General features: G+C 35.8%; 1 protein-coding gene across 3 annotated transcripts; it reads left to right on the top strand.

The window, feature by feature from the left end:
* The first annotated feature begins 249 nt into the window (after positions 1-249).
* Positions 250-27,823, top strand: LOC309384156 (RNA-binding protein 25-like). 3 transcript variants are annotated; one of them, XM_081937360.1, is made up of 15 exons: positions 257-402; positions 1,411-1,488; positions 6,764-6,881; positions 7,092-7,141; positions 8,509-8,679; positions 10,130-10,187; positions 11,276-11,436; positions 14,701-14,883; positions 16,676-16,729; positions 16,991-17,074; positions 20,818-21,092; positions 22,651-22,849; positions 23,241-23,330; positions 25,476-25,549; positions 27,532-27,823. In XM_081937360.1, exons 2-15 carry the CDS (start codon positions 1,450-1,452, stop codon positions 27,806-27,808), a joined length of 1,833 nt encoding a protein of 610 aa, XP_081793486.1. In that variant the 5' UTR covers positions 257-402; positions 1,411-1,449; the 3' UTR covers positions 27,809-27,823. The 3 variants fall into 3 exon arrangements, with proteins under 3 accessions (XP_081793487.1, XP_081793486.1, XP_081793488.1); XM_081937361.1 differs by lacking the exon at positions 1,411-1,488 and having other exon boundaries at positions 250-402; XM_081937362.1 differs by lacking the exon at positions 16,676-16,729.

Below are 27,823 nucleotides of genomic sequence, written 5' to 3'. Positions count from 1 at the left end.
ACAGATTCTTTTAAAGCTGAACCCGAGAGAAATGTTCTAAAATCAAAAAGAAAGAAGAGCATATCCCCAAGACCGCTTCTTCCGATGGGACAACCACAGGAGTGTCAGGAGAGAGGACGGAAGTCGGCTAACTGTAGACCCAAAACAATTCCTAGAGGTGCACGTTCCTCGAGATACCTCTAGGACTATTCATCTACTTCTCCATGATCAAAACGTAACGCGGCGCTGGGCGGTCTTTGGCTGAAAGCGGAGGCGCGGGGGGGGGGGAGGTTGTTCACGTGACCATCTCGCGTAACGCGACGGCGCCTGTGGCTCTGAGTGGCGCGTTTGCGGCCTAGTTTCCTTTGCCGGGTCGAGAAGAGTGGAGGCTGTCGGGCCTGTTGTCTTCGGCCGCTGCTTTCGGTGAGAGAGCGGGGCAATGCCCGTGCAGCATTTTATCTTTATGGATTAAAGAGGCGGGACTGAGGGAGGGGGGGGGAATCGGATTTGGGCGGCTTGGGGCACCCGTGTCGGGGGCCCTTCAGGAATGGGGGCGGGCTGAAGGTGGCCCTTTTGGAGCTTTTCAGGGAAGGTTATGACGCTTTGTGGGGGGGGGGGTGAAGGGGCGAGAGAAGGTTTGGATGCTTCCCTTTTTCTTTTAAAGCATCGTGCTCCATGGTGGGTGGGTGGGGGAAAGGGGGTGTAGAAGGCGATAGGGGCGATACCGAAGGCCACTGTCGAGGCCTGAAAACCGGCCCGTTCGGAGTAGATCTCCCCCGAGCCCATCCATCTGTGTTGGCTTGCATGCAGTCACCTCGGCGCTTGACCAGCGCAGCATCGAGAGGTGAATTGGCGTGTGGGAGGGAATTATTGCGAAGCAACCCTCCGCCGGCAGGCAAAAAAAAAGATCGTTTGAAACACGAGGGTTGCTGTGTTGTTGGTTTTTTTTGAAAACTAATAAACGGATTACGAGTTTTTTTTTTTTAAAAAACTAATAATCTCAGAGACTCCGAAAGGATCCTTAGAGGAGCTTTTGCGGTCCGGCAATGTTTTTCCCCCCCAGAAAGCAGCTCATTTAGAAAACGATATTAAAAGGGCTCGTTTTTATATCGCCTTCAGCGTTTCTTGAAATAGAAGGTTTTGTAGAACCGTGCAAGTCTCAGAGTGTGAGGATCAATCACGACCGTTTTAAGTAGCGATTAATCATCCCTGAAAAGCACCACGGGGTTATGCGTTTATTTTTTATGGATCTGCCGTCTTCTGCGGACATTTTAAAATACATTTGTAATCTTATATTTGCTTATCTGAAATTTAAGACAAACTTGACTTTTTTTTAAGGGGGATTGCCCTGTAAATGGTATTAAAAATGTTCTCTAAGCCCCAAAATATTTACCTGAAATGAAATCTAAACGAATTAAATTTGTAATCCAGAAAAGAGAAGGTAATCTCAGAAAAACAGATGGTAAGGTAATGAGAAGATATGAGGAGATAATCTCAGAAAGACAGGTGGTAAGTTGACTTTAAGTGCATCTTTTGTGTTTAGCTTTGAAATGTGGTTATCCATAGCCTGTTAGACGCTTTATTGTATTTCAAGTTTTAGGTGCTGGATGTAGTTTCTTTCTCTTGCTTTTCTCTCCTTGCTTCAGTCAAGATGCCATCAATTAAAGAAGGGAAGGTGGCAGTTGTGGCTGGGAGGGCCTTTGCACAGTCTTGTGCGCCAGTTCCTAGATCAGGAGGCTCTGTCCACAGTCACTCATGCTTCCCAATTGGACTACTGTAGAGTAACACACTGCATGGGCCTCCCCTTGAAGAGTATCTGGAAGCTTCAAGTGCAGAATATGTGTTTCCAGAACATCATACGTTGTACCATGTTCCACAAGCTGCATATGTTGCCACTTTGCTCTGGGTCCAGTTCAAGGTCCTGGTATTATCCTTTAAAGCCCTTCCGGGTGTGTGACCGGGTTATCTGAGAGACTGCCTCCCCCTGTTACATCTGCCTGTCCTTCTGAGTAGTACAGAATGCAGGCTGTGGGTTCTGGCTGCTAGGGATTTACACTTGATGGGTACCGGGAGGCAGGCATTCTCCCAGTCCCAAAGTGAGGCGAGGCTCCATCCCTGTTGATGTTCAGAAGGTCCCTCAAGACCTGGTTTTGTTACCAGGCTTTTTCCCAGGGGACCAGTGAAATCTTATAATGGGTTGTAAAGACTGCAGCTGATAATTATTTTGCCATACAGTTTTTCATTTTTAATAATGTCTGTTTTAAATTTAAAAAATGACTTTTTATGCATTTATTTTCATTTATTGATGTACAACACCATATTGGTAAACTGTCTATATTTTTAATAGTTATTAGAAATTCAGGAACTCTTCTTTGGCAAATTCTCTATGTGCGCTTGATTTTTGTTGAAGTCATAACATTTTTTTTATAATGTTCTTTCTGCATTAACATTTTTCTTGAGTTATAAAGTAATGTAAAATACAAAATACAAAGTAAATAGGAAAGCAGTGGGGAGGAAAAGAGGAAGGAGACGTGAGGAAAGGTAAGAAAAAAAAGAAAAAGAAACATTGACTTCCGACTCTGTTACAGTAAAATAAGGCATTAATATCAAATCACAACTTTTTGCTTTTTCATAATAACATGAATGATATAGAGATATATCAGTCTAATCAGTAAAACCCAAAATCAGAGTTTCATTCTTCTCCACATCAAGCACGAAGTTCAGAAGCAGACTCCATGTGGAAACAAAAGTACTTATAATGTCCAGTTCATGTGATTCCTAAAATATCTTTTATCTTTTTCTTTATTCTGTTTTATAATTTTAAGGAAAAATGTGTGCTGTGTTAATTATAGAATTTGCAGAAATATTCCATAGATTTTATCATTATGCCAAAGTAACCAAACCAGAACAATTGATTATTAATAAAGTACTACCTGTTCTTGAAAATGCCACCTGACACTAACTTCTGTTATTTCCTCATATAGTTAACAATAATTACTTGGGAACAGTTCTGAGAGGAACAACTGATGAATTTAGCTGAATCAATTCAATTATTTCAGAAGTATTTTGCTCATTAGTAAAGCCATAATGATACATTTAATAATGTTCTATATTGTGTAATATAGTTTTTGGATAATTATGTCATGGTCAATGTCTGGTTTCATCCAGTTGTTTGTGTTTCTTTTTTTCTTTTTTCTTTTGCTCAGTTGGAAGAAGGATTCCCTTCCTTAACATTTTCCTTTTGTTTTCTGCTGTTTTTCTTTTTGCTGCATATGCTTCATTTTGCATATTTTCATTTGCAGAACTTTTGTTTATTTTCTAATTTTAGATTTTTAAAATATTATTTAGTCATCCCTTTCTTCTTTACTCAGGACCCCTTCTGTTTCTGAATTAAGCTGATTCCCTCATGGATTTCATGGATCAGAAATTGTTCTGTATCTCTTTGTTATTGATTAATCTTCATTTTATCAGTTATATTTTGCTTATTTAAATTATTCTTAATTTCTGAACATAAAACCAGTTAAATTTGCTTTTTGAAACTTTGCTTTGGAAATATCATAATTGGAAAAACTAGAATAGGACTGTGTAAAGCATGTTCCACAACTGACACTTACAATCACATATGCTTTCATTTTTCTATTCTTAAACTTTTGGATTTTAATAATCTACCTTCAGATGACTTTTTATGTGAAAATAAATTAAGTGAAAGATGCTTTCAAATAAATATAGAATTATAGCCTCATCTAATCTGCTTTTGAACATAAGAATGAAGAGATGAAGCACTTTTTGATTGAATATTTATTTTGTTTAATTTATTTTGTAATTGTACAAAATCATTTAAAACAGATTACATAAAGAATTCATATCTGAGCAAGCAATAAATAATTCTCATCAATGAGCAAAAAGGTTCTGTCTTGTATAAGGTTTTTCTAGTCTGCTTTTTTAACACCCTAATAAAAGTATTAATCAGCCCCTATTAGAAAGTAAAAAGCATGTCAAAAATTCAGCAAATTTATAGAGTATGCAATATCTCATCTACAGGACTATTTGTTTCACTAGTTCATGTAGAAGAATCTTTAGCACAACTAGCACAGATGCACAGCAGACCAACAACAGATTTCTTTCCACTTCTGGCAGCTGACTTTTTTTGCTAATTATATGAGAAAACTTTTCATTTTCAGTATGTCCAATCTATATAGAATTATAGTAGACTAGCGTCAATGGGTGGATGCTCTAAGGCTTTGTTGTCAACTAGAATGGCAGATGTCAATTTGTTTTGTCTCCATGTTTCCCTGTTAAATATGCAAAAGACAGTGTGTGCAATCAGTTCAGGAACCAATTGGAAATGCAGGAGGAAGGAGAGAATGATTTCCATTCTTCCTCCACCATTTCACTGCACTATGTACTTATTGGGTAGGTAGAAGGGCACTTCTGCCATAATATATATAAAGCTAAGTAGGTCTTTAGAAGTGGTGTGATCATAGTTCATTTACTTGCTCCTGACCTATGCAGAACTCCTTGTAGTTCCATATGCACCATGGTTACAAGAAGAATGCTTAAATATAATTGCACAAATAATTAATAATCCAGAAAATAGCATAAATAAAAACTCCAGCTCTCTAAGCAGCAAAAAGAAAATATCATCTCAACATAGACATTTTGGAGAAATATTGGAAGTTACCCTGAATCACCTCGCAGTGAGATGGAGAGAAACAAATTTAATTAATAAATAAACAGAACACATTAGCTTCAGAAAGTCATATGGGTACGGATGCCAGGTATTTGAACCCATTGAGCCTGTTTCACAAATGGAATGCTGCTACAGAAAAGACCTTTTAACCAATCATGTCCAAATCCTAGTTGGAAGAAGTTTGCAGCATACAGATAGTCCTCGATTTATAACAGTTCATTTAGTGACCATTTGAAGTTACAATGGCACTGATAAAAGTGACTAAAAGTGGTGTTTTTCACGTGACCATTGCAGCATCTTCTTGGCAATTGCTTCATATTTATGAAGGTTGCAGTGTCCCAGGGTCATACGACCTCTGACAAAGTCAATGGGGAAGCCAGATTCACTTATCTTGACAACTGCAGTGATTCACTTAACAATTGTGGCAAGAAAGGTTGCAAAATCAGGCAAAACTCAATGTCTCACTTAACAACAGAAATTGTCTCATTTGTGGTCGTAAATCGAAGACTACCTGTATTACAGAAGATTGTCTCCCGTGTATTTAGGCTACTGTATTTTGTTAACCAATAATATTTTTAACTGTAACAAAGAGTTTTTCTAAGAGTTTTTGGAACACCCCTACTGAACTAGTAATTAACATAATCAGCTTTTATGAGTACCGGGTTAAATACATTTCTAAAATGTGAGCTTTTCAATCAGAAATACAGTTTTAATGAAAATGATTTAAATCAATTTAACTGAATTTAATAGAAATTTTATTGCTACACAATGGTATATATGCCTTCCTATTTAAACAATTGTAATGTCATCTGTGTAACAACTTGGAACTATTGTTTTAACCCAGTAATAGAATAATGTCATCCTAAAAGGGGAAGCAAGCTAAGGATCATAATGAAATTCTTTTTTTATTTGAGACCAACACAGTTAGGTGTGATAGAATTAAACAAATGATTATTGGCTGCTGGCCCTAAATAATTTAGAATAAATCATTTTTACAGAAATTTGAGGAGATTTTATAACAAGTAGACACATTTTTTAGTACAGTCAAAAACTACATTAGTTGATAAAATGCTTAAAGAGGTATTATTTTTCAGTTGTGTAAAGATGTATCTGGTTTTGTCCAATGAGCCACTGCTGAATTAGACCCTAAAGAGAGAGCTGAAAATAACAAGATGAACTTTTATCAAATGCATCTTCCACTAAACTGTTGGAATTACTCTGGATATTTTATTACAATGATAAAGAGCATTAGAAGAAGTTTTAGATGGCTGAAGCTTGGTAAATTTTAAATGAAATAAGTTATATGTTGTTTTAATCTCCTTATGTTTTATATTTCCAAAGTACTTTGTTGTTCTGTTCAAGTGATCCCACTTTTATTTGGTATCTTTATTTAATCTTTGGCACATTGGGAAGATTTTTTTAAGGATACATTTCAGTTCTGTTTGTTATTTTATTCTATAATATACTAAACTCTCCCTTTATTGTGGAGTTTCAGATTAAATCAGATTCCTTTGCTACCATCATGATTTGTTTGATAGGAGTCAGAAGTGAACATTAGAGCAAACATGTTTTTCCTTGATGTCAGTTTGAGGTGATTATGATGAGAAAGTCAGTATTCTGCAAGTCAGCGTCAGTACTCTGCAAGTGAGGTGTGACTCCATCTCTGCCTTACAGTACTACGTTCAGTGAAGAAAAACTACTTTCCAGAAACTGGAGACTCAGCAGGCCTCATAGAGAGCATCTATAGGTATAACTTGTGCTCTGGATGGCCCATCTACGCGCAGGAATATTACAAACTATTTGAAAGTAAAAATATTTGAGGCAATACATACCTCGATCCAAGCTACTGATATATACATTTTATGAAAGTTATTTTTCATGTAAAATAGCAAAGCCCTGAATTTACTTTCTTAGGACTCTCTTATTTATTTTGTAGTGAATAGTCCAGAAGAGCTGTTATTTCTGTTTATCTTATGTAAATTAATATTTCTTCACACATTAGTATCCTCAAAGGAGGAATATAGAGATAGCTCAGTAATGGACATTTCAAAAGATTCATGGTTCTGAATCTGATTGTTCTCTGCTTTTTTTTAGGTTCTTTTTAAAATGTCTTTTCCACCTCACTTAAACCGTCCTCCGATGGGAATCCCAACTCTTCCACCTGGAATTCCACCTCCACAGTTCCCAGGTTTTCCTCCACCTGTACCTCCTGGTAAGTTACATCAGAAACTCATCAAATTAGCCTCATTTTCCCATCACTGATTAATAAATCTTTAAAATCACAATTAACTAAATATAGCTCTGGGTATGTTAATTAGGAAAATAATCTTTATAAATATAGTTTTGTTGCATTTCTGTTTAGTAGGTATTTTAAAATTGTGGTTGATTCTTGATAAACTGTTAACACAATCTCACTTCACAGGGACTCCAATGATTCCTGTGCCAATGGGTATTATGGCTCCTGCACCAACGGTAAGCATAATATAAAATACAATTTGTGTAAACTTTATGGAAATAATTGCAAGATTTGATTACTTTTATGTCATCTTTCAAAATATCATTAGTGTCTAACTAATAATAGCAATTAATAGTAATTGATTACAAAAATATTGAACACAACTAGCCAGCTGGTGCAAAGCTAGATCGCACGCTGTAGTGTACCATAGATAGTACGCATAAGTGAACAAAATGAACTAGCAATCATAGGCTGCCAGAACTACTCTGTGGATTAAAAGCATTGTAGACTTCCTTGGCTGTGTACGGCCATACACTAAACAAAAAATCATCATAGAATGATCAGTATAATAGTAGTTGCCTATATTTTACAAACTTCAAGAACACAGGACTCTCCTTTCTTTGAAAAACTGCTTCTACTCTTGGTCATGTTTTAAATTAGGTTAAAGCGAATTAAATCTAATAATGCTTTGATTATTGTTTGCAAAATATCTTGAAATCATTGATAAATTTGAACAATCATTACCATTGCCCCAATAAACATGGTTGAAGCCAAGAAGGAACGAGTTTTACAATAAAGAGGAAGAAATTGAGTTTCTTAATTGGCATGCTCCAAAAATAAAAGAAAAATCACTTGTAAAGAGTGAAAAATTTATTCGCATTGATCTCCATTTCCAAAAGATCATTCAGTTGTTTGAACACAGGGATGGGCAATTTAATGGCTGTTGGAATACTCCCCAATCCTGTGGCCAAATTTGGTGGCAAAACTTTGTATCAAAAAGTGCATAATAGATGCACTAACTTTAAAATACACTACTTGCTACTCTAAATATTTCAAATCCCCAAAATGGAGGGGAAAAGCGAATACTGAACTTATTACATGATTGGGTGCAATCCAGGGAGCCAAAATAATAGCTTTTAACAAAGTCGCTACCAAATTTCAAAAAATGACCAACTCTTTTAATTAATACTTCCAAATTTTATTCCTCTCAGGTGGCATTTTAAATATAAAGCAATGTATGTAGATTATTAAACATTTATAAATTTAAATAGAAATATTCTGAATTTCTATATAATTTCCCATTTGGATTATTTTTTGCATACAGGTTGATTCTTCCAGAATCACCTGAAAAAATTTGCATGAAATCTCTTGTAGAGAAAACTATTCAGGCAAAATTTAATTAATATTGATCTTCAAAGTAAATATGATTCAGGATTTATATAGCATTTATTTTCAGTAGTGTATTGTTTAAGTTATTTGACCATTTTGTTGATATGTTAAATAATGTGGTTCTTCTACAATTCTGGACTTTTTCTTCTAATGAAGATAGGCTAAGGGTTTTTCCTCTCTGAAATTTAACAGTAGGAATCTCTTTTCTTTTCAGGTATTGGTTCCAACTGCAGTGTCGATGGTTGGGAAACACATGGGTATTAGAAAGGAACATCCAGGTCTAAAGAACAAAGAAAATGATGAAAACAGTGGTCCCACCACCACTGTCTTTGTAGGCAACATATCTGAAAAGGCATCAGATATGCTTATACGACAACTTCTTGCTGTAAGTAATATAACAGTATTGGAACTTAGTCCTGCAGAACTTAATTTGGATATTTTGACATTATCTGTTTTGTTATACTTGTGTACTGATTTAAAACGCTCCATTGGGCAAGATTTAAACTTGCAACTTATGACATTTCATTTCCGTGCAGAATTTTTCATCTCAGCTTCATAGGGTAGTGAAAAGTTACTCTCATTTTCTATACACTCACAAAGTATCATGTATATGGTGTGTGCGTGTCTTTGTCTGTTTATCTGCAATGCCTTTCAAATATTTTGGATGTTATTTGTTGCACAGCTATTGATAAGTGATAGTAGTAATTATAGTAATTACAGTCCAAAATATATGGAATACCCAATATTATCTCTTGCTGCATTAGCCAAATAAATTTCCATTCCACTATTGCTGCCATCATGCCTGGCCCTGGACCCAACAAAACATCCTTCATTGGGGTTAGAAATATTGCTCAGGCATGATCTATGAAATCAGAATTTGGATGATACAAGTAGCAATATTTTTGTGAAGAAAATACTTAATAGAGTGCATAATTGTTAAATGTTGTCAAGACACTTGTTTTCTGGTGACCATGTGGATAAATGTTTTAGCAATCAGATGTGGCTATTTCAAGAATAGTCTTGCAATCCACTCTTTGTCATCTTTCTACTTTGCCATTTATAGTCATTTTTCTTATGTCAGCCTGTGCACTATATTTCCAAAATATGTGTTTGCACCTGTTTATGTTTTCCCAATTGCACAGTGGCAGATAGGACAGCACTCCAGAGGGTTAACATCATTGCCCAAAGGATAATTAGTTGCCCTCTCCTCTCTTTGGAAGAGCTTTATAGCTCCCACTGCCTTAAGAAAGTTCAAAGATCCATCTCATCTTGGGCACTCTTTTTTTTGAACTATTACCATCTGGCAGATGGTACAGAATAACAAAAAACAAGGACAAATAGGCTAAAAAACAGCTTATATCCCACGGCAGTAACTATATTGAATTCTATGGTATAGTGCAATATTAATGCAATATCGGGTTTTCAATTTCAATTATATAGCATGTGAAGGATGTGTGTGTGTTTATTTTTATAGTTATAATGTACACTGAAAATGGCATTTAATTTTGTTCTGCGATGTGCAATGACAATAAAGTAAACTTAACTAAATATATGAGTTTTTGCTTTCTGATCGTCTTGAAAGTGCAATAAGTCTTTATTTGGACCAGGATTGACTGATTTTTGCAGTTCATGGTACTCTTAGTAACTGTCCAAATCATAATTCAGGGACCTCTATCTTCTTTATGTAATAATTAAATGTATTAATCGTTAACAGGAATTATTCCAGAAGGCATTCCTTAAAAATAAAACTACCCAGGAAAGACTATTTTCTTCTTATGATGCATATTCAGCCATGGTTCACCAACATTTATGCCTTTTTAAACAATGTTTTTCAGAAATGTGGGTTGGTTTTGAGTTGGAAGAGAGTTCAAGGAGCATCTGGAAAACTACAAGGTATCTGCATTTTCTTGTTTTTATATGTGTATACACAAATGTGTGTGTGTGTTTGTATGTGTGTGTATGTATGTATGTAGATAGATAAGACAGACAGACAGACAGACAGACAGACAGACATAAGTGTTATGTCAAAGCACCTGGTATGCCCAAATATGGAAAGGAGCATACTGCTTCCCTTTTGCCTTTCAGCTCCACCCTAGAAGCCTCCCAGGCAGAAAACCATTTTTGTGTTGCATTTGTGCTGATAAATAAATAGTGAGACAAGTATAGATCTATTTCAAGCTATTTAGCTCTCATCAGCTAGCCACATCCTTACTGGGATTCGAGCTAAAGTAGGAGAGTTTGTGGCTTAGTGGCTAATACATGTAAAAACAGCCCAGGTTCGAATACATACATACTTATACACACACACACACACACACACATATATGAACATCTAAGGTTTGTTAATTTTCTCATATTCATTTATTTTATTTACTTGTCATACTTAAGTGCCCATCTTCCTCACAGAGGAACTCTGGGCAGTGTACAATAAAATATTAGTAGCATAAAAATGGTGTATAAAATTTGAAAGAAGCAGGGAAGGTTAAAAATTGATTAAAAGGTGGAAGGGACGGCTTTCAGTCCTTGCTGTCAATAGTAGTGAGAAAGAAACATGATGATACTTATTTGATAATTGCAATTGGCTTACTGAACTGTGTTTGCATAATCCTGTGGTCTTCAGTCGTTTGCCTTAGTACCACCAAATATTGGTGACAATATTTCATCTGTTCCAGTTACTATCTTTATAATCATGTTGCAACGACATAAATTACTATGTGATTTTGAAATGTATTATTGCACTTGATCAGCTATTTTGGGCTTTTACTTAAGTTACAGTAACAGAGAATAGATGCTCCTATCTTAAAACACTTGAATGTATATGATTGAACAGACATTTTTTCTGAATATTTAAAAATGTACTTTATGGAGGTCTTGATAACACATAAAATAATTTGCATTGAAAAGCAGTCCTGTAATTATCGATACAGTCATTTGCCTGTATGACTTCTAAATTTATGTTCTAAATTCTCAATTATTTCTAGCTTTTGGCTTTTGTGAATATAAAGAGCCCGAATCCACACTACGTGCACTGAGATTGCTACATGATCTCCAGATTGGAGAAAAGAAGCTACTTGTTAAAGTTGATGCCAAAACAAAGGCTCAGCTGGATGAGTGGAAAGCAAAAAAGAGGGCATCCAATGGGGTATGTATACAAATTAAGAAATATATAAAATAGAAAATAATTGACAGACATACTTTCCCTGTACCTCTTTTGTTGCTTTGTTTCTGTTCAGTCTGTTGCGTTGAGTTTATGGTTCTTTTGTAGATTAAGCTCCACAGTACTCCTTTGCTTTCCAGTTTTCATGATCAGGAGTTATAATACATTCTGTAACATTTGCTAAATGTTATAGAATTTATTTTTTACTTTACAAACATGAATGTATGTTAAGGATTTGCATTTGGAAGCTGTAGGCCAAATCCCTTCCCATATTCATGCCCTTTTGAATATGATTGTTGTCCATAGAATTAAAAATGACAGTGGTTTGACATAATTCTTTTAGTATTTAGGAAAAAGAGATCACATACATTCTTTGTTTAAGGAATTTAGTTTTATACATGGAGGCTTATCATTCACTACTACACACTGTATCTATATGAAGTATCAGGCCAGCACAATCAGCCAGTCACAGTCAAAATGATAATCTAAATAATAGCCATAATTTTGAGCTTGTGCTGTTATGACAGAGAAGTTAAGAAATTTTCTGTTTGGAAATTGTGAGCTGTAGAACAAAGAAAGCTCATAGAACAAGTCCTTGTTTAGCAAGTGCCTTGCTAAGTGACCATTCACAAATTATATAATAAATGATAGTTTAAAAATCATTTTCTGACCAATATTTGTTTCTGTTTGTTTGTTTCTGTTTATTTGGATTTATATGCCGCCCTTCTCCAAAAGGACTCAGGGCGGCGTACAACATTAAAAAAGACACACATCCCAAAGTTAAAAAAATTATATACATATCCAAAAAACAGCCGAATTTAAAAGGCAATATGTGCACTTACAACCAAATGTTTGTGCCTGACAAGAACAAATAGAGTAATACTGGCAGAGCTCCATGAGAGAACTTTATCTAAAAGGGTAGCAGCAACCAAAGATCTTCACAGCATCTTTCTCAATCAAATGGTTTGCTTAGCAACCATTTGCCAGAACCAATTGCAGTTGCTAAATGAGGACAACCTGTATTTTCATTTCTGTTATCTTTAAAAACTGATGCATTTCATGTAATCATGAATAAAAATAATTGATATTTCAGAAAGATTTCAAGCCTTTTGTTTTTATGAGTCATAGCATAGTTATTTTGAAAACTGAAAGAATTAATCAAATTAGTTCTGAATAGCACTTTCACTTTGCAAAATTATTTTAATATCACCTATCCAATTCCCTGTTAGTTCTTTTCAAGCTGTTCTTAATATGACAGCTTCTCTGTCAGTTGTAATCCCTTCCCTCCTCCTTTCCTTGCTTCTTAGCTACTACTGCTTAGTGAGACTTTCCCTTTTCTGTTCTTTGTTTTTTCACCTGGCATTTGACTGGATAAACTGTCTTGGAATTTAAGGTGAGAGTCCCTTTGGTTTTCTCTCTAAAGAAAAGTTTTAGCAATAGTTTTTTTAAGCTCACCAATCATTTGTTACTATTTATTTTAAAGAATTTGAGATAGCATTTTAAGAGTATTGAATGGGGCACAATATTTCTTTAAAATTAATGTCTACATTAATAAATACATTTATCTTCATAATCAGGTTTTGTTTGCCATTATGATTCCAATCAGGGTTGCGTTGTCATCTTTAGGAATATGAACATCTGGCTGTTTATGAGGAATTATTGAAAAAATTAAATTGTTTAATTCAGTTTTTTATATTTGTAATTGTTACAAGCAATTTCATTCAAAATGTTAGAATGTGTTAAATGTTTTAAAAGCTAAATAATGTAAGGAAGAACAGGGAGACTTGTTCCAGGTGTTATAATATATAACTTTCTTCGAATTTATCTTTTAGCAATGTTTAGAGACAATGTACAATAGAATACAAATAAATTACATGTGCATAACATCAAATTTATTAATATATGCTATGATTACATATTATTGGGAAATAAAGTTTTCTAGATTTAAAATGAAAGCTCTAAGACAATTTATCATGCAAGCCGTGTGACAAGATTCATATGAAAGGTAATTTCTGCTTTATTAAAATAGTGTTGGACTATACAGATAGTCCTTAAGATCACAATTGAGCCCAAAATTTCTGTTGCTAATCAAGATAATTGTTAAGTGAGCCCCATTTTAAGATAGTTAAGTGAATCACTGCATTTGTTAAGTTGGTAACATGGTTGTTAAGTGACTCTGCCTTCCCCATTGAAAGTTGCAAAAGGTGATCACATGACCCTAGGGCACTATAGCTCACAAACATGAGCCAGTTGCCAAGAGTCTGAATTTTGATTATGTGACCATGGTGATACTGCAGGAATCATAAGCATGAAAAAATGAAGTTACAATGGCACTGAAAAACATGGCTTATGAGTGTTTTTCACTAAATGAATGGTTGTAAGTTGAGAACTACCTATATAACTTGGATTATCGCTATACAGAGAAGATTAAAATTATATTCTTTGCCGCATGGAAAGATGCAAATGCACATCACTTAATCTTGTTTTCAGAGTGTATACTTTATAGGGCCCAACTTTAATTAAAAGAGTTTTTGCAAAGTTTCCGTATGCGTATTTTCTGTCAGCAGGGAAGATAAAAGAACAGCATCTGTCTCACAATCCTCAAGCTGCAAAATTAATAAGATCATCTGAGTAGTTGTGCACCATTAATTTCCCAGTTTTGATATTGTAAGGAATCTATCACTTGTTTTGCAGCTGTGTGGCAAAGCAGCTAAAGGATGTTAGGTTTTCATGGCCAGTTATGAACAACAACTCCTTTGGCTTTTGCTCCTCATTCACCAAAGATCACTGAGGCTGTTTTTGGCAGTGGCATCTAAGGGCATATGCCATATGACTTATTGTACATTTTTTCTTGTCACAGTTAAGTGAATCATTGCATTTGTTAAGTTAGTAACATGGTTGTTAAGTGAATCTGGATTCCCCACTGACTCTGCTTGTCAGAAGGTCACAAAAGCTGATCACCTCACCCCAGGACACTGCAGCGGTGGTAAATACAAACCAGCTGCCAAACATCTCAATTTTGATCATGAAACCATAGGGATGCTGCAATGATTGTGGGTGTGAAAAACAGTAATAAGTCACATTTTTCAGTGTTGTAACTTTGAATGGTCACTAAATGAACTGTTGCAAGTCGAGGACTACTTGTAATGGTTATGTTGCCTTAGCTATGTAGGGCAAGTAAGAGGGTAAAATATAAAAGATTTGTTTATTTGCCATTTCCATTATGACATTATTTATATTGTTTCTTAGAACTCCAGGCCAGAATCTGCAGCCGATGATGATGAAGCCCTGGATGAAGAAGCAAAGAGAAGAGACCAGCTAATTAAAGGGGCAATTGAAGTGTTAATTCGGGAATATTCCAGCGAGCTCAATGCCCCCTCTCAAGAGTCTGATTCTCATCCCAGGAAGAAGAAAAAGGAAAAGAAGGAGGACGTATGTGTTTTGATTTTGGACACAAACAGATTTACTTCATCTCTCCTTATAATAAGGGCCAAACCTTGTGCCATACATTAGCTCAAAGCATCTGATGAAACCACAAATCAACAAGCCTTGATGTTAGCAGCACTTACATGTTTCATACTGAAATTAAATCAGTTCTAAATGCCAAACCCTATGGATGATGTAGGTGTGTATACACAAGGGTTGAATGCCCAGACTTGGAGCTGCAGGTTTGATTCAGCCTTTCGTCCCTTCAAAATTCATTTATTGAAACCATTGATGATTGTTCTTTATGGTGGAGAGGTGTTTTGACATCTTAAACGTAAAAGTCCTGCCTATTAACATTTGTTATTTTAAAAGGCCAAAAAGCTCTGGGCCTTAGGGGTTCACACTGATGTCATAATCACAAAGTACCTTCTTTGATGTCCTGTTTTGATTATGTTTGTGCACATAAGTGAGAAGCTGTTTGTTATTCCTGGGGAAAAGCTATGCTGTTATAAAATGGTTTGTTATTATTTGGCAATTAAGCCATTTGTCTTCCAGATTTTTTAAAGTGTTAACATATGGCATGGAATGCCATATTCCACCTTCTGTGGAAAAACCTAGTCATAATTGGACTAAAAATAAAATTCATTCTGGGAGAAAATACTTTGCAAATACGTGCATGCTTGACTGTAACTGAGTCACAACTAGAGTTAACTGATGGGATTTGGCTTGAGTTTGCAGCCCTCCTGCTAAGTTTAATTTTCTTTTACCACTATTGGATTTGAAAGTCAGTACCAAAAAAACAATCAGAGTTGTTACACATTTCCTTTTGCTTTCCTTTTATGTTTTGCCTCCAATTAATCTGAGTAAGCCTTGTGCTGAAGTTTTTGTTTATCTTAGTTCCTTAAAGATGCTCATTCTCCTAAATTTCATCCACATGGTGGATTATCTTCTGAATATACAGCAACTCTTATAATGGTACTGAAAAAGATAAGTGTTAATAAAATCACTTCTTGTTATCCCTCTTTACATTAATTGAATATTGAATTTCCTAATGTTTAGATTAGGATTATTTCAAATTGCACATTGCTTACATAGTTGAACTTTAAGTGTGCTCTGTTCTTTTCACCTGTTGAGAAATTGGAAGTGCATCCTTCTCCCTTAGCAAGTGGAACTGAAGCTCTGTATATGTTGGGGGAGAAAAGAAATTGAAGTGTGTGCCATGTAAAGTTGGGTTAGAGGCACTTTTGTCTCCTTTGTTGAATGCTTATGGTCACATTTGGTTCCCTTGCCCGTTCTGTGGTTGAAAAGATGAGATGAGGGATAATGTGGGAGAAAAATGTGAGTGTGGGGAAACAAATGGCAAATCAAATCTGACTCTTGATTTCAGATGTGGGGAACCTCGCTAATTTGCAGTAACTTGGGAACCCCCTTGAGATCTTTAAATTTTGCGAATTAGCGAGTAAAGTACAAAATCAGGTTTAAAATTTCAAAAGGCACTGGCCACTTGTAAACAAGCATAGTTTAGCTTGCAAGATTTCTTTAGTTTGAAAATACTAAAATTGTATCCTACAATTTTAAATGGAGAAGTACTGGGTGAGGTGGCACCCAATAAACCTTTGCTGAAAAGTAGATCAGTAAAAGGAGAATTAGCGAGGTTCTTTGTAATTTTGCTGAGTCAGACCAAAATTCACAGCAATACAATATTGCTTGTTCTACCAACATACAGAACATTGTTTTTTTTCCAGAGTAGTGTGCAATCTATTTTTTTAAAAAAAAATCTCCGTGGATTTTTCCGCAGATTTTCCGCAGATTTCCAGTGGCCCCACTGATACCTTATCCACTCATCACCAAGGTTCGTTTACATCGTAGGCTTTGACAATGACTATGTTTACTGCTAGTTACCAGATTTGTGACTCGTGTCCATCTAATTTTTTTTCATTCATTTAACATCAGACTGTGAGGTTTGGTACTGCAGAAGCCCTTTATTTATCTCTTACAAGACTGGTACAAAACATCTAACCTTCAGTTTTTCTTTTGGTTCTCCCATTCCTTTGTGCATGGGTTTTAATATTTTATTTCTTGTTCTGTCCCCCACCTCTTTTTTCCTTTACAGGAGGATATAAATGCTATAGAAATGGAAGAAGATAAAAGGGACCTGATATCACGAGAGATTAGTAAATTCAGAGATACACACAAGGTAATATGCTTTTTTTGCAGCTTATGCAAAATTAGGTTATTGTAAAACCCAGTTTCGATTCCGTCACCCTTTAGAAAATTTGCAAGGACATTACATATCATTTGTTCATCTTTATAGCAGGAATAATGCGTATCTAATCATTCTCACTGCAATGGTCTAATATTTTAGTTAGTTTTCTCATATTACTTACTGCATTGCAATCTTCTCTCTTAACACAAATACATTTTTTTAAAAATTACCTTTCTACTCTGTTTTAAAATTAACCCAAAGTGGCTAAAATAACACATAAGACCAAATAACTAAATTGGGCTGCCCTTTGAAACACATTTTGATTCCCATAATAGTCAGGTAATTGTAAAACATAATTCATACTCGCGTTATTACTAAGCCCTATTGCTTAGTTTAAATTTAAGATTAAATTTAGTAGCTGAATTGAGAATGGGGGTGAAATAAATTAGGTATTATTTATCAGACTTTACCAAAATTTAGATGCATGGAAGAACTGTAAATTCCCATAAAGCTAATCTATTCATTGACCCCCACCATTATGATAGAGATCATATGGTGACTAATGCAAGATGAAAAACACAGCTTGGAAAGTAACATGGAATAGGATGTAAGTATGAGCTTCTGTTTTTTTATTATTTATGGATGCCCCCTCAGAAAAATATGCAAAGGGGTAACTGGCTTGGAAATGTGTTTGCACAGCAAATTCAACCTCAGGATTCCCACCTAGAGAACTTTCGGATACTGTGAATTTATTAATGTGTTCTGGTTGGGGAGGGTGGTGCAAGGGTGGAGAAGTGCAAGCTATGCATGCAGTGTATATCTTGATGTTTAGCTTTCATGGAATAATAACTGTGCATAAAGGCTGGATTACTCCATGCCAGCAAATATGTTCACTCCTGACATGAGAATTCTGTTTGCTAATAACATTGAACGGCGGTATTAAGGTACAAAACGGTAATGTACATTCTGGTAACAGGTCATGCTTATTTGCATTTCTAACTTTTAAGTACAAAATAAGTTATATGTTGTTGGCAGTGCACAATATTCCAATATTACTTGGGAATGAGAACCTGAGGATAAATATTCCGAAGATGTGTGAAACTGGTCATAATAAAATACGCTTTTATTTCCAAGCCCCAACAAGAAACTAAAATGCAATTAAACGATGTGGTTCAAAAACAAAAGCAAAAGGTGCTTTCTGTTTCAGAAGCAATTGGGCATATTTATTGCCTGTGATCTATCCTTATTGGAAAATATTTTTAATTTCTTTTTTAAAATATGATGAAATTAATTCTGATATAAAATGGACATTTTATATATTGGGTGGGATGATTAAAAAGGGGCTGGCTAGCGAGCCCAGTGAACCTTTGCATGTTTTTTGGTTAGAGTTTACAAAATAATAATCAGACTGTTAGGGTGTCAGCATTGCAGGGGGCGTCCATTTACAGCACAGATGAGTCTGAAGAGAACTTAAGGTAAGATTTTATTATTGTTCTGTCTATACTCTTTTTGCTCATTACTTCAGCATACCTTTAATTCTTTCTCCATTTCATTTTTACCTCTTTATTTATTTATTTTTTGTTTACATGGAAGCAGCCTATTCAAATTTGTATGGAAATAACTCTTGATTTTGCTATTCGGCACCTTAAAGGCCGTCATTTAAAATTGCTCCTTTCCTTAGGAGCATCTTAAGTTCAGATAAATTTTTTATGATTATTTTTATTACAACCAGCAGCATAACCAATAGCATTTTTATTGGAACAACTAAAATAATCTAAAATATTGGAACAGCTAAAAATAAAGTAAGTATTGCCCATTCCAGTATCTAAACTTTTCTGTAAAAGTATACAAAATTGGAGGTAAGTTCTGTGATACAGCATATATGCCCTAACTGATGAAATTATATGAGAGCACTTCATTTAGACATTAGATTGTAAGGTTCCCACATGTTGTGCACTTTCATCTTTCCCCCCTTACAATGGCTGTTTTCTATCATTCTGAATATCCTTTCCTTTGTGAGTTCAATGTATCTAACACCATTTTGCCAGCGTTTTATGTTTAATACTATTTAGCATCATGGTTAGATATATTGATCTCTTGTTTCTTAGTTATATTACTATGATCTTGTTTGGGTTCTCTGGTCCATGAGTGTGCCCCAGAACACTATCTGACAGGTAAGATTGTTTTTTCAAATTGTTTTAAATTATTTGTTGAAGGAGAGAAATATGTGCACATTTTGTTGTCCTAATTTATATGGTATTTTGCTGATGGTAAAATTGATGCCAAAAGGAATGAATTTGCTCTTTCCATTATTTAAAATGCATCGGTTACACAAAGGGTGTGATCCTTCCTTATACTAGTGCTGGGTCCCTGTACAGAGGGCTCTTCAGAAGGAATAGCAAAGTTCATCAATTACTCTTTGAGTCAGGCCATTCCTCAGAATGGGAAATTTATATATTCCTCTTACCTTCTCATCCATTTTCGTCAGTTGTTCAGAGAATACAAATTGAATATTTCCTTAACAAGTGTTGAAGGCTGGATGGAGATATGAGAGGTATATGCAAAGCCTTCCATTCTGAAAATAGCTTGTACATTAAATGTGTGTACCAAGGAGAGAACAAGTGGGAAAATGATACTGTTATGCTCTATGGCACTGGTGTCAAACTCGCACTGTCACATTGCCGTCATGGGGCTTTTCACGATGTTTTCCCCATTCATGGAGCTGGGGCGGGCATGGCCTGTGTGTGACGCATCCAACCCACAGGCCGCCAGTTTGACATCCCTGCTCTATGGCATCCCTCTTGGAACAACACTTGCACAAGGAAGAATCATTCCCATAAAGTTCTGGCATCCATCAGGCTGATAATTGGCTTATGCTTTTTTTTTTTTTTTTTGGTTTACTTGTGAACCATGTACTTGCTCTTCCTCCCAGAAATATAGCTTGTAGGCAAGGTTAATCCAGTGTTGGCGGTCCATGTCCTAGCACAGCATCTGTAAGTTAACCCACACCAATTGCTTCCAAGGATGGATTTATCTATTAATGAGATTTAATTTTTCTGTTGTCTTCATGGGTGTTTTAGTATCAGTGTTGACTTTTTCAATAAAGAAATGTACTTCTATAGAAATTCAGTAACATACAATCTTCTAATCTCGTTGTGATTTCCAACCTTTTCCTTCCTGCAGACCCTTTGAATGAGAATCATACCAGTTATTTTTTTTAAAACACAGTACAAGTATTGTGATTGTAAAGATGTTTGAAACCATACAGTCATATACTCCACTATGAAATTAGAAAATGCTTTATTCTCCAAGTTTAGAGAGAATAAACTTAATTTACCTAGATGTGATATAATCAGCTATTAAGCTTCCTTTAATTAATATCACTAAATCGTTTGTGAATTGGATGAATTTTGCTACATAAAAATGTAACCATGTTTAGGGTCAAAGTATTTTTCATTCTCTGAACTATTATAGGCAATGCATTCATGTAATAATCAGTACGGAGGAGACAAGCATTGCTTTTCTATTCAAGGTTGGAGATTGCTGGCCTGCTAGGTAAATAACTTGCACGAAATCTATCTTATGAATGCAAAACTTTGTTTTCATCCATATGAATTGAAAGCAAACTATATAAGTGTTTGATCTTGATATTCTTGTTACCAGATTTTGGTATTGTGGGGTGGGGCTTCCGAATCTAGCTACAAACTAACTTGGAAAATCCTTTTGGTTTCTAGAAATTGGAGGAGGAAAAAGGCAAAAAAGAGAAAGAAAGACAAGAAATTGAAAAAGAACGGCGTGAAAGAGAGAGGGAACGCGAACGCGAAAGAGAAAGAAGGGAGCGTGAAAGAGAGAGGGAGAGGGAACGTGAACGAGAAAAGGAGAAGGAACGGGAGCGGGAACGGGATAGAGATCGGGATCGCACTAAAGACAGAGACCGGGACAGGGAAAGAGATCGAGACAGAGACCGTGAAAGAAGCTCAGACCGGAATAAAGATCGGAGCAGATCTAGGTAAATTTTGTGATATAATAATGACTTAAATAATTTGGTAATGTTTCTTTTTTAAGGCAAATATTCTAAATGTATACAGTAAATGGCATAATTTTATTGTTAACACTGTAAGTTATCCAGAGACATCCAGATTTCTATACACTTTTATTGTTCCAAGATGATTTTCCCATTGTCTACCTTTTTGATGAAAAATGGAAAAGAAATAATGGAGATGCTGGACAATCCTTGATTTCTTTAAAAGGGAGAATGGATGGGGAATCCTACCATTGCGTAGGGAAAGACCGTTGTCTGATCCTGACACGGGGGGGGGGGAATCGGCTCTTTTAAAATAAATATTCTTTATCATGATTTATCATTCTTTTTACCTTGGGTATTGACATGGGAATGGGGCAGAATGTAAGAGTCAGAAAGATATATATTTTGTTATCAAACAGAATGCAAATTAAAGGGTGAAATCACAAAAGAAAACATTCACTTCAAAAGAAAGATATCAGGTATAGGGTTGCGATCTCTCATCGTCTAAACTTTCTTTCCATAACATAATAGTCAAATATGAAGTAGATATGCAAGACAGAATCAAAGTAGCTGGAAATGTACAGATATGGACTAGATGTTCTTCCCAGCTCAATCTAGGGAACTAGGCCTTCAAAGATATCCTGTCGATACATTCCAAAAATAGTGTGGGTGTAAAAAACATAATTTGATTTAGTTAAATTACATCTTACACTTAATTAAAATATAGCTAATTGAGTTATTGTCTGTTATGTATTTAATAAGTTTCTATTCCTGTCATATTAAAAATTACCTTAACAGCTCTTTGTAGGCTTCAACTTAGAGCTTTAGGTTCTTGATCTTTGTTGTAAAGCATATTTACAAACTCTAGTAGTTGGGTTCACATAGTTCCACTCTGTAGCTTCTTTAGATTCTAAATTGATTTATGGCTTTACTGTTCCAACCCGCATTGCTTCCCATGATCTGTTTATGTTGACAGTTCACAGCTATTTCCCCCTAAATTTCCTGAATTTTTCTTCTTCTAATTTTTCTGATGATCTGTTCCTAGTAGTCTAACATGTCTCTTATCTGTGTCCCCCTTTGATTCAATTTTCTTTCCAATTCACAGTTGATTGGTGACACAATTTGGGAACTTCCTCTTAATTGGCTTTTAGCCTGGCCATTTCATTCATCTCTTAAGTCCATGCAGAGACAAATGTCCAATGTGCTGGTTGACTGGGATATTCAATGACTGAAGCCTTCAAACCTATACCTGAGAGAGAATGTAAAACTGTTCAGCTAGTATGTCTACTCAACAGTTTTCTCTGTGACTTCACACTTGAACCTCTGATTTAACCTAAATATTTCCATGTAAATACTAACTCTAAAAAGTGAAATTGTTACAGTTTGAGTGATCCTGTGGTATGTATGGGTTTAATAGATGTTTCTTATTGGTTACAGGACTCTCTAAGTCATTAAATATGACACTTAGTGCTACTTTGGTGGGGTTTTGGGGTAAACTATTTAATCAGGCCCAAATATTATTTTGTTGCTATGTTTTCTACAGAGAGAAAAGCAGAGACAGAGAGAGAGAACGGGAAAGAGAACGGGAGAGGGAACGGGAGAGAGAGCGGGAGAGGGAAAGAGAACGGGAGCGGGAACGAGAAAAGGACAAGAAAAGAGATAGAGAAGAAGATGAAGAAGATGCCTACGAACGGCGCAAACTGGAAAGGAAATTGCGGGAAAAGGAAGCAGCTTATCAAGAGGTATTTAAAAGAATTGCTGAAAGGTTCCTAATTCAAATGGGAGGACGGGTTGCAGAATATACCATATCTCATGATACCTGTTTTCCAGGGTAATGTTCCTTTTCAGTGAGGAAACTCCACTTATGAATGAGGTCTAAGATAAATATTGGATATTTATATTCAGACCTATCAAATATCATTCCCCTTGAATGAATCTCTGCATATGCTGTCAATATTCTTGTAACAATTTGTACATTCTTTTTCTGCTGGAATACAAAGCTGAGGCTGATATATAATTATTTGGTTTAAATTAATTACGGATGATTTTGCTGTTTCCAAAATAAAATATGGAGCTATTTTTTTTCAATTCCTGGGTGAACGGTGAAATAATGAAAAAGTTCTGTGGTTTCAGCGTCTTAAAAACTGGGAAATCAGAGAACGGAAGAAAGCTAGAGAATATGAAAAAGAATCTGAGAGGGAAGAAGAAAGAAGGCGGGAGATGGTAAGGAATTTATTACATTGCCAGTGTTCTTATTAGATATTAAAACACAGAAATTCTCATCTGGATATGAAAATATTATAGTGAATGTTTTATTTGTCTAAGGCGGCAATATAAATAAATTGGGAGTTTTTCAGTATACATGGAATTGAAAGCTTTACTTGAGCATCAGTATGTGCATATGTTTATTTAGGCTTTACGATATGAGCTTTGGAAAAGGCTCACAAATATCATTCTATTCAAAATTGTGGGCAATTTTAGGACCTTTTATAGTCTAGGACCTGTAGAGTATTTCCCATTGCTTCATAGGAAACAAACAAATCTTCCCAGTACACTTAAATTGACCCTTTCCAGGGAACAACTTTCTACAGAACAAAAGAATGTGCATCATTTTAGTTTCCACCCCAATATTACTTTAATCTATCCTTTCCCAACATAATGCTCTCTAGATATGCTGGATAAAAGTCCCCATTAACTGCAGCCAGAATAATCATTGCCTATAGAGGCTGGTTATAATCCAGCTATTGTGTTACACAGATGAAGAATGCCAGGCTGAGGAAGGCAGTTTACCCTTTGTCATCTTTTGCAGTGACTGCATATAACCTGATTATTCCAAGAAAGATTTTCTATATGATCAGTTTAAGATTGAAAGTATTGCCTAAATAGCTTCCACTTGCATATTTTCCTCATGTTTGCTGTCCCTTATGGTTAATTTAAAACTTGGGGTGTTCTGTAGACTCCTCACTGTGTTGTATCTTTGACTTTATCCTAAGAAAAATGTGTAGTGTTCCTCTTTACTTTTAGTACGCATCTAAAATAATATTTCTTTCTAAATAACATGTTAAAGATGAAAGCATTACTTTTTTGGCCTATAACCTACGAAAATAATTTATGTAACCATAAATCTGGTAATGTGAGACTATAGATGTAGACAGTGGATTTTTGTGGAATTTAACATTTTGATCCACAAAAGAGTATTCATTTTTTTTATTTTTAGAACCAATTTGGTTTAGTCATTAGGGCATCAGAGTGGCAACTGGGAGATTGTGTTCAAGTTCCACATTAGCCATGAAAACCAGCTGAGTGATCTTGGGCCAGTCGCTCTCCTCAGCCCAAATCATCTCTCGGTGTTTTTGTTATGAGAAAAATAGGAGGAGGAAGGTGTGTTGAATATACGTATTTACACCTTGAGTTATTCGTAAAAATAATAAGGTCTGGATACAAATAAATAAATTCTAAGCACACTTAATAGAAAGAAAGTCACATTTGAATTATTTGATGTTTCTAAACAAGCATGCCTAGCATTGCACTTTAACATTTAAAAGCTTTCCTCTTAGCTGAACAGGTAATTAGTAGCATAACTACATTTATCTGCATATCATTACCATACTAATGTGCATTATCAAAATATAGCAGATTGTTCAGTGGATTAAGAAAACTAATTTTCAGGCAAAACGGGGAAAAAGCGAATTGCAGAAAGAAGATTCACATGATTATTAAGGATTAAAATGAACTTAAGCCTTTACTTAATCAAAATGGAAAAATAGAAGTTATGATTATCAGATTGCAATTGCTCTTATATTAATCAGTTTGTTTTGTTATAGTTTCTCCCATAGTTTTGGAGAAATCTACTTACATTTTATTTTTTTAAAAAGGAAGTTCTTCAGGAAATGCAGCTAGCCTTCAAAATATTTTTGTCTTGATCTTTGAAGATTAAGATTTTGATGGTTAAAGAAATATGGAAGTAAACAGGTGTGCTCCTAGATATTTTGTATAGCAGCAAATGTAGATTGCTTAAATGGCTTAAAGTACTTGGGATTATATTTAATATCCTTTTAGATTCTTTCCCCCAAAATGAGCAGGTTTTAAAAACAGAGGATTCTAAAAGTCAATGGTATGATGGAACCTTGATTTACCAGAATGTAATGCACAGGACTTTTCCGTACAGTAAATTTACATCACATACATAATGATATTATCCAAATGTGTAAATCTCCACAATACCCTGCTTTCCAACTCAGTAGCCTTTCGTCTGATGGACTCTGCCTTTGAATTTGTCCATCAAAAGGTGATTTCATTGTGTGTGCATCAATAACTAGAAATAAACAGGCTCTAAGGAAATAATGTACCGATATTCACTTTTCATAGGCAAAAGAAGCTAAACGTCTGAAAGAATTTCTAGAAGATTATGATGATGACAGGGATGATCCCAAATATTACAGGTAAATTAATGAGGACTATCATTAATTTTTATTGGTAAATCAAGAGACCTAATGGTGAACTGTTCCTGAAATACTGTAGGTTTTGCTGTTCCATTTGAAAATGGATATATCTATTATTTAATAATTAAATGTATAACATAATCTTTAAATGTGTTTGTTTCTCTTGCTGCTGTTTAGCCTTTTAAAAAAGGTACAATTGTTTAATTTGCTGTCACTAATTTTAGTGTAAGCAATTGAAGCTGGAATGTTAGTTGTAAGTTGTTGCAGTTATAAGTAAAGGCACCATGTGACCAAATTTGATTTTATAATAGTTTTTACAATGGTCATCAAGTGACTCACTGCGGTCATTAATGTGACGGGGGGGGGGGGGAGAGTGTCGTAACTTTGGGGAGGTTTTTTTAAGTTCACTGTAACTTCAACTGGTCATAAGTCAAGAACTACCTGTAGAGAAAAATAATTCCTTCAAAATTACAGGTAAAGGTACATCTTGACTTATTCATTCAAAGACTCTTGAAAGTTATGATAGAGCCGAAACTCTGGTTATGATTAGTTCTTGGAGTTGCACATCCCTGCACTCCCATGGTCATTGTGATCTGGGCACTTGGCAACTGACTCACACATCAGATTGGTTGCACACCCTAGTCATGTGATTGCCATTTGCCACCTTCCCTGCTGGCTTGCCTATAAAGTCAAGGGGATGCCCAAAGGAAAGGTTGCAAGTTATTGAGGTAAGTTTCTGCCAACTGTACAGTCTCCCCCGGTTCATGCCACTCTGGTCTCAGGCATCCCTTGCACCCTTGAGTCTCACACCTCTCTTGTGCACCATCCTTGGCCTTGGCTGTACCACCGCTATGTATCCTACCAAGCCTTGCCACTCTCACATATCCCGATCCACCATTGTCCACCCTAATGGACCCTTGACAGATAATCTTCATGCACCTCTTTATGTCTTATCTCAAGCAATAGTAGCTACTTACCTGCCTGCCAGCCTGCTTACAAGCCACATGAGATTTGCAACCTCCTGCTAGCTTCCCCACTGAGTTGACTGGGAAGCCGGCAACTTTCTTATCCAACTTATGATTGAATTTAGTTAATAACAAAACCCAATCACATTGATTTGTGATGGAAGTTCCAGTCCCAACTATTACTTGCAGTCCTCAAGTTATGAACATTTATTTAGCAACCATTTGAAGTTATGGCGGTACTGAACAAATGGAAACGCGTTTGTCTTTTTGGCTGATCCTGCTGCCCTGCTCTTGCTAGCCCTGCAGTCACTGACCCAGCTGGCCTTGCTGACCCCGGTTAAGCTTCACAGTCATCTTTCGGTGACTGCTGCTGTGGCGTACCCGGACTAGCCCCTTGCTAGCCAACAGCGGGGCCTTCTTCTTGAGAACATATTTGTCCCTTGTCTCTTTGAAAACCTTCTGCCTCAGCCACAGCAGGAAGAAAAGAGTGAAAGGCTCTTTTCACCACAGGGTGGTGAGAATGACAGGGCCCGCGAGCGCAGGGCAGCAATGCTGGCAGAAACCATATAGCGTAGCAACAGAAATTCCAGTCCTGGTTGCCATCATAATTCGAGGACTACCTGTAGAAATTAAAGATGAAAATTCATAATGAAAGATTCAGCATCAATGTCTTCACAGCTTCAAAATCTAAGATAGTTAAATAACTGTTGCTGTCTCCCCAAAGTTCCACTTGGGAAATTTTCTGCTTCATCACTATATGGCAGTCATCGGATTCATATTTTGTACTAAGCCAACATTTGACTACATTATGTGAAATAAAATGCAATTGATTGGTAAACTAACATAAACTATATAAACCAGGGCACAGAATGCTCAAAGAAGTAAGACTTTTTGGCCTGATCAAGCAGAGCACTCTTAATCCAGATTCTGAATAGAGTTGGATTCATTCTTCGTTTAACAAATATTAATGGGATTGCGTGAATTTGTAAATCAAAATGAATGTGCTGTTTGTTTCAGGGGAAGTGCTCTGCAGAAGCGATTGCGAGACAGGGAAAAGGAAATGGAAGCGGATGAACGGGATCGAAAGAGAGAAAAGGAAGAATTAGAAGAAATCCGACAACGTCTTCTTGCAGAAGGACATCCAGATCCAGATGCAGAGTTACAAAGGGTAAGAAAGTTTTTTGAATTAAGAATACATATTAGATTCCATACATTTGTAGACAATAGTATGTCAGTACACTGCATATATACTTCATGCTTGTTGGGATGCAGAAAATGCTATGTTGGTTTTTAAAGTGCTGTATAGCGC

This window comes from Natrix helvetica (genome assembly GCF_964273705.1).
Source record: "Natrix helvetica genome assembly, chromosome: 1".
Classification (NCBI taxonomy): Eukaryota; Metazoa; Chordata; class Lepidosauria; order Squamata; family Natricidae; genus Natrix; species Natrix helvetica.
The sequence above is the reverse complement of the archived record's forward strand: the minus strand, read 5'-3'. Positions and strand labels throughout refer to the sequence as shown.

Bases quoted from the DNA above. Each gene is read 5' to 3' on its own strand.
- LOC309384156 (XM_081937360.1), top strand. From the start codon at position 1,450: ATGAGAAGATATGAGGAGATAATCTCAGAAAGACAGGTG. The intron at 14,884-16,675 runs GTATGTGTTTTG...ATTTTTCCGCAG, and splicing joins AAAAGGAAAAGAAGGAGGAC to ATTTTCCGCAGATTTCCAGT. The intron at 23,331-25,475 runs GTAAGGAATTTA...CACTTTTCATAG, and splicing joins AAGAAAGAAGGCGGGAGATG to GCAAAAGAAGCTAAACGTCT.